The 10,580-nt window shown below is 50.5% G+C and overlaps 1 protein-coding gene across 1 annotated transcript; it reads left to right on the forward strand.

The window, feature by feature from the left end:
• Nucleotides 1-2,472: 2,472 nt before the first annotated feature.
• Nucleotides 2,473-7,676, forward strand: LOC138369649 (thrombospondin-related anonymous protein-like). The gene is made up of 2 exons (XM_069333075.1): nt 2,473-2,723; nt 7,265-7,676. Exons 1-2 carry the CDS (start codon nt 2,473-2,475, stop codon nt 7,674-7,676), a joined length of 663 nt encoding a protein of 220 aa, XP_069189176.1.
• Nucleotides 7,677-10,580: the final 2,904 nt, after the last annotated feature.

Raw genomic sequence — 10,580 nt, forward strand, 5'->3', positions numbered from 1 at the left:
GGGTGACGCACAAAGTCCAAGACGGGTGACACACAAAGTACGAGACGGGTGACACACAAAGTACGAGACGGGTGACACACAAAGTACGAGACGGGTGACACACAAAGTACGAGACGGGTGACACACAAAGTACGAGACGGGTGACACACAAAGTACGAGACGGGTGACACACAATGTACGAGACGGGTGACACACAAAGTACGAGACGGGTGACACACAAAGTACGAGACGGGTGACACACAATGTACAAGACGGGTGACACACAAAGCACGAGACGGGTGACACACAAAGTACGAGACGGGTGACACACAAAGTACGAGACGGGTGACACACAAAGTACGAGACGGGTGACACACAAAGTCCAAGACGGGTGACACACAAAGTCCAAGACGGGTGGCACACAAAGTACGAGACGGGTGACACACAAAGTACGAGACGGGTGACACACAAAGTACGAGACGGGTGACACACAGTGTACAAGACGGGTGACACACAAAGTACGAGACGGGTGACACACAAAGTACGAGACGGGTGACACACAAAGTACGAGACGGGTGACACACAAAGTCCAAGACGGGTGACACACAAAGTCCAAGACGGGTGACACACAAAGTACGAGACGGGTGACACACAAAGTACGAGACGGGTGACACACAAAGTACGAGACGGGTGACACACAGTGTACAAGACGGGTGACACACAAAGTACGAGACGGGTGACACACAAAGTACGAGACGGGTGACACACAAATTACGAGACGGGTGACACACAAAGTACGAGACGGGTGACACACAAAGTACGAGACGGGTGACACACAAAGCTCAAGACGGGTGACACACAAAGTACGAGACGGGTGACACACAAAGTCCAAGACGGGTGACACACAAAGTCCAAGACGGGTGACACACAAAGTCCAAGACGGGTGACACACAAAGTCCAAGACGGGTGACACACAAAGTCCAAGACGGGTGACACACAAAGTACGAGACGGGTGACACACAAAGTACGAGACGGGTGACACACAAAGTACGAGACGGGTGACACACAAAGTACGAGACGGGTGACACACAAAGTACGAGACGGGTGACTCACAAAGTCCAAGACGGGTGACACACAAAGTACGAGACGGGTGACACACAAAGTACGAGACGGGTGACACACAAAGTACGAGACGGGTGACACACAAAGTCCAAGACGGGTGACACACAAAGTACGAGACGGGTGACACACAAAGTCCAAGACGGGTGACACACAAAGTACGAGACGGGTGACACACAAAGCTCAAGACGGGTGACACACAAAGTACGAGACGGGTGACACACAAAGTACGAGACGGGTGACACACAAAGCTCAAGACGGGTGACACACAAAGTACGAGACGGGTGACACACAAAGTACGAGACGGGTGACACACAAAGTACGAGACGGGTGACTCAACTCGAAGCATGAGTTCAACGTTCACAAATCTATACAAGAAAACCCAGGCAAACAAGAAATATAATCCCATCCCACGAAGATCAAAGTTCTCTTACTAAAGCCGCCAGCTTAACACTTACATGTAATGAAATTTTAAACTTACTTCAGCCAAAAGTTCTTCACACCTAAGATGGCGGCGGCGTGTTCCCAGAGCCACAGTGAAGCCGGGTCTAATTACTACACCCGCGAGCTGTGTGGATCACTCTCACACGTGCCTGTAAGTGTTGGGCAAGCCTGGCTCACCTGGCTCACTTGGCTCACCTGGCTCACCTGGCTCATCTGGCTCACCTGGCTCACTGGCTCAGCTAGCTAACCTGGCTCACTGGCTCACCTGGCTCACTTGGCTCACTTGGCTCACATGGCTCACCTGGCTCACTTGGCTCACATGGATCACCTGGCTCACATGGCACACTTGGCCCACTTGGCTCACCTGGCTCACCTGGCTCTCCTGGCTCGCTTGGCTCACCTGGCTCACTTGGCTCACATGGCTCACCTGGCTCACCTGGCTCGCTTGGCTCACATGGCTCACCTGGCTCACCTGGCTTGCTTGGCTCACCTGGCTCACTTGGCTCACATGGCTCACCTGGCTCACCTGGCTCGCTTGGCTCACATGGCTCACCTGGCTCACCTGGCTCGCTTGGCTCACCTGGCTCACTTGGCTCACATGGCTCACCTGGCTCACCTGGGTCACTTGGCTCAGCTGGCTCACTTCGCTCACCTGGCCTCTTGGCTCTCCTGGCCCATGTCGCTCACTTGGCTCACGTGGCTCACCTGGCTCACTTGGCTCACCTTGCTCACCTGGCTCACTTGGCTCACCTGGCACACTTGGCTCACTTGGCTCACATGGCTCACCTGGCTCACTTGGCTCACCTGGCTCACCTGGCTCACATGGCACACTTGGCTCACTTGGCTCACCTGGCTCTCCTGGCTCGCTTGGCTCACCTGGCTCACTTGGCTCACATGGCTCACCTGGCTCACCTGACTCGCTTGGCTCACATGGCTCACCTGGCTCACCTGGCTCGCTTGGCTCACCTGGCTCACTTGGCTCACATGGCTCACCTGGCTCACCTGGCTCATCTTTCTCACCTGGCTCACTGGGCTCGCTTGGCTCACTGGGCTCGCTTGGCTCACTGGGCTCGCCTGGCTCACTGGGCTCGCCTGGCTCACTTGGTTCAAGTTGCTCACCTGGCTCACTTGGCTCAGCTGGCTCACTTCGCTCACCTGGCCTCCTGGCTCTCCTGGCCCATGTCGCTCACTTGGCTCACCTGGCTCACGTGGCTCACCTGGCTCACTTGGCTCACCTGGCTCACTTGGCTCCCCTGGCTCACTTGGCTCACTTGGCTCACCTGACCACCTGGCTCAACTGGCCCACCTGGCTCACTTGGCTCACCTGGCTCACTTTACTCACTTGGCTCACCTGGCTTACTTAGCTCACTTGGCTCACCTGTCTCACTTGGCTCACCTGCCTCACTTGGCTCAACTGGCTCTCTTGGCTCACCTGGCTCAACTGGCTCACCGGGCTCACTTGGCTCACCTGACCACCTGGCTCAGCTGGCCCCCTTGGCTCACTTGGCTCATCTGCCTCACTTGGCTCACCTGACTCACTTGGCTCACTTGGCTCACCTGGCTCACTTGGCTCACCTGGCTCACTTGGTTGCCTTGGTTCACTTGGCTCACCTGGCTCACCTGGCTCACTTGGCTCACCTGGCTCACTTCAGTCACATGGATACCTGACCACCTGGCTCACCTGGCCCACCTGCCTCACTTGGCTCACCTTGCTCACTTGGCTCACCTGGCTCACCTGTCCCACTTGGCTCACCTGGCTCACTTTACTCACTTGGCTCACCTGGCTCACTTGACTCACCTGGCTCACTTGGCTCACCTGGCTCACCTGGCTCACCTGGCACACCTGGCTCACTTGGCTCACTTGACTCACCTGGCTCACCTGGCTCACTTGGCTCACCTGGCTCACCTGCCTCACTTGGCTCACCTGGCTCACTTGGCACACCTGGCTCACTTGGCTCACCTGGCTCACATGGTTGCCTTGGTTCACTTGGCTCACCTGGCTCACCTGGCTCACCTGGCTCACTTGGCTCACCTGGCTCACTTCAGTCACGTGGATCACCTGACCACCTGGCTCACCTGGCCCACCTGCCTCACTTGGCTCACCTGGCTCACTTGGCTCACCTGGCTCACCTGGCTCACTTGGCTCACCTGGCTCACTTGGCACACCTGGCTCACTTGGCTCACTTGACTCTCCTGGCTCACCTGGCTCACTTGGCTCACCTGGCTCACCTAGCTCACTTGGCTCACCTGGCTCACCTGGCTCACTTGGCTCACCTGGCTCACTTGGCACACCTGGCTCACTTGGCTCACTTGACTCACCTGGCTCACCTGACTCACCTGGCTCACCTGGCTCACTTGACTCACCTGGCTCACCTGGCTCACTTGGCTCACCTGGCTCACCTGGCTCACTTGGCTCACCTGGCTCACTTGGCACACCTGGCTCACTTGACTCACCTGGCTCACTTGACTCACCTAGCTCACCTGGCTCACTTGGCTCACCTGGCTCACCTGGCTCACTTGGCTCACCTGGCTCACTTGGCTCACTTGACTCACCTGGCTCACCTAGCTCACTTGGCTCACCTGGCTCCCTTTACTCACTTGGCTCACCTGGCTCACTTGACTCACCTGGCTCACTTGGCTCACCTGGCTCACCTGGCTCACTTGGTTCACCTGGCTCACTTGGCTCACCTGGTTCACTTGGCTCACCTGGCTCACTTGGCTCACTTGACTCACCTGGCTCTCCTGGCTCACTTAGCTCACCTGGCTCACTTTACTCACTTGGCTCACCTGGCTCACTTGACTCACCTGGCTCACTTGGCTCACCTGGCTCACTTGGCTCACCTGGCTCACTTGGCTCACTTGACTCACCTGGCTCACCTGGCTCACTTGACTCACCTGGCTCACCTGGCTCACTTGGCTCACCTGGCTCACCTGGCTCACTTGGCTCACCTGGCTCATTTGGTTGCCTTGGTTCACTTGGCTCACCTGGCTCATTTGGTTGCCTTGGTTCACTTGGCTCACCTGGCTCACTTCAGTCATGTGGATCACCTGACCACCTGGCTCACCTGGCCCACCTGCCTCACTTGGCTCACTTGGCTCACCTGGCTCACTTGGCTCACCTGGCTCACTTGGCTCACCTGGCTCACTTGGCACACCTGGCTCACTTGACTCACCTGGCTCACCTGGCTCACTTGGCTCACCTGGCTCACTTGGCTCACCTGGCTCACTTGGCTCACCTGGCTCACCTGTCCCATTTGGCTCACCTGGCTCACTTTACTCACTTGGCTCACCTGGCTCACTTGACTCACCTGGCTCACTTGGCTCACCTGGCTCACCTGGCTCACTTGGCTCACCTGGCTCACTTGGCACACCTGGCTCACTTGGCTCACTTGACTCACCTGGCTCACTTGGCTCACCTGGCTCACTTGGCTCACCTGGCTCACTTGGCACACCTGGCTCACTTTACTTACTTGGCCACCTCAGGAGAGCGTGTAAGATGTGAACGCCACTTCATGAGAGCATGTAGGGTGTGAACGCCACCTCAGGAGGCCGTGTTGGATGTGAACGCCACCTGAGGAGAGCGTGTAGGATGTGAACGCCACTTCATGAGAGCATGTAGGGTGTGAACGCCACCTCAGGAGGCCGTGTTGGATGTGAACGCCACCTCAGGAGAGCGTGTAGGATGTGAACGCCACCTCAGGAGAGCGTGTAGGATGTGAACGCCACTTCATGAGAGCATGTAGGGTGCGAACACCACCTCAGGAGAGCGTGTAGGATGTGAACGCCACCTCAGGAGAGCATGTAGGGTGTGAACGCCACCTCAGGAGGCCGTGTGAGTCCGCTACCGAAACCCCCCTCCAAATGGACGACGCCATCTAGTGATGACGAAAGACGCCGGCAATACGTGCTGGATTTCCGTCTTAATTGGCTTGTGGAATAGCCGCTGCTGACCTCTGGTGAGGTGGCGCTTAGACAGCAACGCCATCAATGGAGTGTAGAGGTGGACGTTTGTGTCTAAGATTGTAAGTGTGGTTCCCTAGAGCTTCCAAGTATTAATGACGTATCTGATTACAGAGTCGACCTGGAACTGCTGTGTTGGACGATGGATCAGTCTACCCAAGGCAGCCAAAGTCTCTTCACCTGTCTGCTTTGAAGAAGCTGTGAGTCACCCCTGCACGAACTCTGTTGAGAGTATTAGCCTGCCTGTGGCGTGGCAGTGTCGGGAATCGCTTTGTCCGGGGCTGGCTGGTGGAAGAGACTAGCCACTGAGGTGCTTAGTGAGGAGAGTGATCAGCGGGTCACACGAGGCTCCTGCCTAGGGCTCGCAACCCTAGTATCGGTCGTGGAGTGGCCTACACAGCGGAGCTGATCGGTACCTGCCAGCTACAGGCTGGATTGTGGTTGAAGGCCTCCACGACGAAGCACCCAGTGGGACTGTGATTTGGCTGGCCTGTGGCCAGGGTATATTCGTCATAGAGTCATATTGGATTCATCGTGGGCCACGGAAGAAGGAACCAGGGCTACCCAGAGTGAGCACCGTTGAGCATCCAGTGTCTTCGGAGGAAGACGAACCTGTACATAATTGTGTAGTTATAACCCCCGCGTGTGACTGTTATTTATTTATACATGGTGGTGGAAATATATATCAGAAAAACTGGAACATTTGTATCCCTCCCCCTTTAATTTTACTTGCGTTACGGAACACACCCCTTGAAAACCTCTACTAACTTGGGGCCGGATTCCCAAACTCTACTAGCCATCAGAGAAGAACCCGGTTGTGTCCCAGTAGGGCCGTAACAAGGTGAAAGTGAGGGATATTAATATTATGATTACAATTGTAATTCACCGCTGCCAAAATTGAAACATCTAGCCCAGTCGACCTTTGTTGGTGAACCATCACCAAGTGTCACGTGTTCAACCATCACCAAGTGTCACGTATTCAACCATCACCAAGTGTCACGTGTTCAACCATCACCAAGTGTCACGTGTTCAACCATCACCAAGTGTCACGTGTTCAACCATCACCAAGTGTCACGTGTTCAACCATCACCAAGTGTCACGTATTCAACCATCACCAAGTGTCACGTGTTCAACGATCACCAAGTGTCACGTGTTCAACGATCACCAAGTGTCACGTGTTCAACCATCACCAAGTGTCACTTGTTCAACCATCACCAAGTGTCACGTGTTCAACCATCACCAAGTGTCACTTGTTCAACCATCACCAAGTGTCACGTGTTCAACGATCACCAAGTGTCACGTGTTCAACCATCACCAAGTGTCACGTGTTCAACCATCACCAAGTGTCACTTGTTCAACCATCACCAAGTGTCACGTGTTCAACGATCACCAAGTGTCACGTGTTCAACCATCACCAAGTGTCACGTGTTCAACCATCACCAAGTGTCACGTGTTCAACCATCACCAAGTGTCACGTGTTCAACCATCACCAAGTGTCACGTGTTCAACCATCACCAAGTGTCACGTGTTCAACCATCACCAAGTGTCACGTGTTCAACCATCACCAAGTGTCACGTGTTCAACCATCACCAAGTGTCACGTGTTCAACCATCACCAAGTGTCACGTGTTCAACCATCACCAAGTGTCACGTGTTCAACCATCACCAAGTGTCACGTGTTCAACGATCACCAAGTGTCAATACAGAGTAACTCTGCTAATACAGAGTAACCCTTCAGGTCTGTAATAATTGTGAAACAAAAGCCTCGGAGAACTGGCCGTGCCTGTCCTTACAGCAGATCCCCGAGAGCTGGCCGAGCCTGTCCTTACAGCAGATCCCCAAGAACTGGCCGAGCCTGTCCTTACAGCAGATCCCCAAGAACTGGCCGAGCCTGCCCTTACAGCAGATCCCCGAGAACTGACCGAGCCTGTCCTTACAGCAGATCCCCAAGAACTGGCCGAGCCTGTCCTTACAGCAGATCCCCAAGAACTGGCCGAGCCTGTCCTTACAGCATATCCCCGAGAACTGGCCGAGCCTGTCCTTACAGCAGATCCCCGAGAACTGGCCGAGCCTGCCCTTACAGCAGATCCCCAAGAACTGGCCGAGTCTGTCCTTACAGCAGATCCCCAAGAACTGGCCGAGCCTGCCCTTACAGCAGATCCCCCAAATGACTAATGACCAACAATGTTAAAATATTGTTTACAATTCCTACGGCACTGAATGGAAGAAAAGGATTACTCAAAATAATCAAAATACTCAAAATACCTACTCAAAATACTTTTAACGCCGCCACCACCTCTCCTGAATTAGTGGTAATTAAACTAATTGACTCAGGAGGAGAACAGTCATTTAGTTTAGATCATTATGAATTTGTGATCTTTAATTACATGAAAGGATGGAATGGAATTCCTTTAAAAGCTGCTTAACCAAGACAAAAGGAATATTTGACTCACAAGGATACTCGTAGGATCACAGGATTTCCCAAACACTTCAAAAAACTATGACTCAGAAAATATTAATGGGAAATGCATAAACCAGGGAAACCATTACAGTAACTCCGTGGTGTAGTGGTAAGACACTCGCCTGGCGTCCCGCGAGCGCTATGTCATGGGTTCGTATCCTGACCGGGGAGGATTTACTGGAGCGCTATGTCATGGGTTCGTATCCTGACCGGGGAGGATTTACTGGGCGCAATTCCTTAATTCCTTAACTGTAGCCTCTGTTTAACGCAACAGTAAAATGTGTACTTGGATGAAAAAACGATTCTTCGCGGCAGGGGATCGTATTCCAGGGACCTGCCCGAAACGCTACGCGTACTAGTGGCTGTACAAGAATGTAACAACTCTTGTATATATCTCAAAAAAAAAAAAAAAAAAAAACTTTATTAGGATAAAAATGACACATTAAGTACACACTAGTCTATATATAATCCTATTCTTCGAGGCAAGCGAAGCGGAAACATAATTTGTACAGCAACTCGAACAGCACATTACATGCGCAGCATGACCTGCGCCTCCAGCAGTGGTCTGACTGTCCCCGTCAGTTGACATCCTCCCCGAAGCTCCACCACAGCCCCATTAAGAACGAATTAACGCTCCTCGTAACGAGGGCGAACTTGGCTGATTGCCTATTCTAATTGTCTCACTTAATTACCCAGACTAAATAAAATGCTCTTGGCTAATAAAAGTGGAATATATCTTCTCTCTCAAATGATGGAGGATTAAATGGACAATATTAACAAGATAAACTATTAAGTGGAAATACTGGCAGAAACAATGTTTTTCTATAAATTTGGAAATAATAGTACTTGGCACTATATGTATATATATATATATATATGTCGTACCTAGTAGCCAGAACGCACTTTTTGGCCTACTATTCAAGGCCTAATTTGCCTAATAAGCCAAGTTTTCCTGAAATAATATATTTTCTCTAATTTTTTTCTTATGAATTGATAAAGCTACCCATTTCAATATGAATGAGGTCAATTTTTTTTATTGGAGTTAAAATTAACGTAGATATATGACCGAACCTAACCAACCCTACCTAACCTAACCTAACCTATCTTTATAGGTTAGGTTAGGTTAGGTAGCCGAAAATGTTAGGTTAGGTTAGGTTAGGTAGGTTAGGTAGTCGGAAAAACATTAATTCATGAAAACTTGGCTTATTAGGCAAATCGGGCCTTGCAAAGTAGGCTGAGAAGTGCGTTCTGGCTATTAGGTACGACATATATATATATATATATATATATATATATATATATATATATATATATATATATGTCGTACCTAGTAGCCAGAACTCACTTCTCAGCCTACTATTCAAGGCCCGATTTGCCTAATAAGCCAAGTTTTCCTGAATTAATATATTTACTATAATTTTTTTCTTATGAAATGATAAAGCAACCCTTTTCTTTATGTATGAGGTCAATTTTTTTTATTGGAGTTAAAATTAACGTAGATATATGACCGAACCTAACCAACCCTACCTAACCTAACCTAACCTATATTTATAGGTAAGGTTAGGTTAGGTAGCCAAAAAAAGCTAGGTTAGGTTAGGTTAGGTAGGTTAGGTAGACGAAAAAACATTAATTCATGAAAACTTGGCTTATTAGGCAAATCGGGCCTTGAATAGTAGGCTGAGAAGTGCGTTCTGGCTATTAGGTACGACATATATATATATATATATATAATCTTTGGACAACACCCACCAGTGGGACTCGAACCCAGAAAGCACAACTACCTTCCAGTAGCTGGCATAACTAGTATGCTTTAACCCACTACGCCATCAGACCTTACAAAATAAGTAGATAGTTCGAGATATATATCTCAAACATCTCCACCTCCCGAAGGCACCAGATGAGTGAGGGGTCAGTCTGCATTTTTCGTCAAGCCACTGTCAATGTGAGAGAACTCGTGTCCAGCTTATAAGCCTATACTTGCATAAACCACAAGTGAAGATTAACAATCTTTGGACAACACCCACCAGTGGGACTCGAACCCAGAAAGCACAACTACCTTCCAGTAGCTGGCATAACTAGTATGTTTTAACCCACTACGCCATCAGACCTTACAAAAGAAGTAGATAGTTCGAGATATATATCTCAAACTATCTTTCTTGTGCTTTCTTGTGCTTGAAAGTTGTGCTTTCTGGGTTCGAGTCCCACTGGTGGGTGTTGTCCAAAGATTGTTAATCTTCACTTGTGGTTTATGCAAGTATAGGCTTATAAGCTGGACACGAGTTCTCTCACATTGACAGTGGCTTGACGAAAAATGCAGACTGACCCCTCACTCATCTGGTGCCTTCGGGAGGTGGAAATGTTTGAGATATATATCTCGAACTATCTACTTCTTTTGTAAGGTCTGATGGCGTAGTGGGTTAAAGCATACTAGTTATGCCAGCTACTGGAAGGTAGTTGTGCTTTCTGGGTTCGAGTCCCACTGGTGGGTGTTGTCCAAAGATTGTTAATCTTCACTTGTGGTTTATGCAAGTATAGGCTTATATATATATATATATATATATATATATATATATATGTCGTACCTAGTAGCCAGAACGCACTTCTCAGCCTACTATTCA

Source organism: Procambarus clarkii, chromosome 29 (assembly GCF_040958095.1).
Source record: "Procambarus clarkii isolate CNS0578487 chromosome 29, FALCON_Pclarkii_2.0, whole genome shotgun sequence".
In the NCBI taxonomy this organism is placed as follows: Eukaryota; Metazoa; Arthropoda; class Malacostraca; order Decapoda; family Cambaridae; genus Procambarus; species Procambarus clarkii.

Bases quoted from the DNA above. Each gene is read 5' to 3' on its own strand.
- LOC138369649 (XM_069333075.1), top strand. From the start codon at position 2,473: ATGGCTCACCTGGCTCACCTGGCTCGCTTGGCTCACCTGGCTCACTTG. The intron at 2,724-7,264 runs GTCGCTCACTTG...GTGAAACAAAAG, and splicing joins TCCTGGCTCTCCTGGCCCAT to CCTCGGAGAACTGGCCGTGC.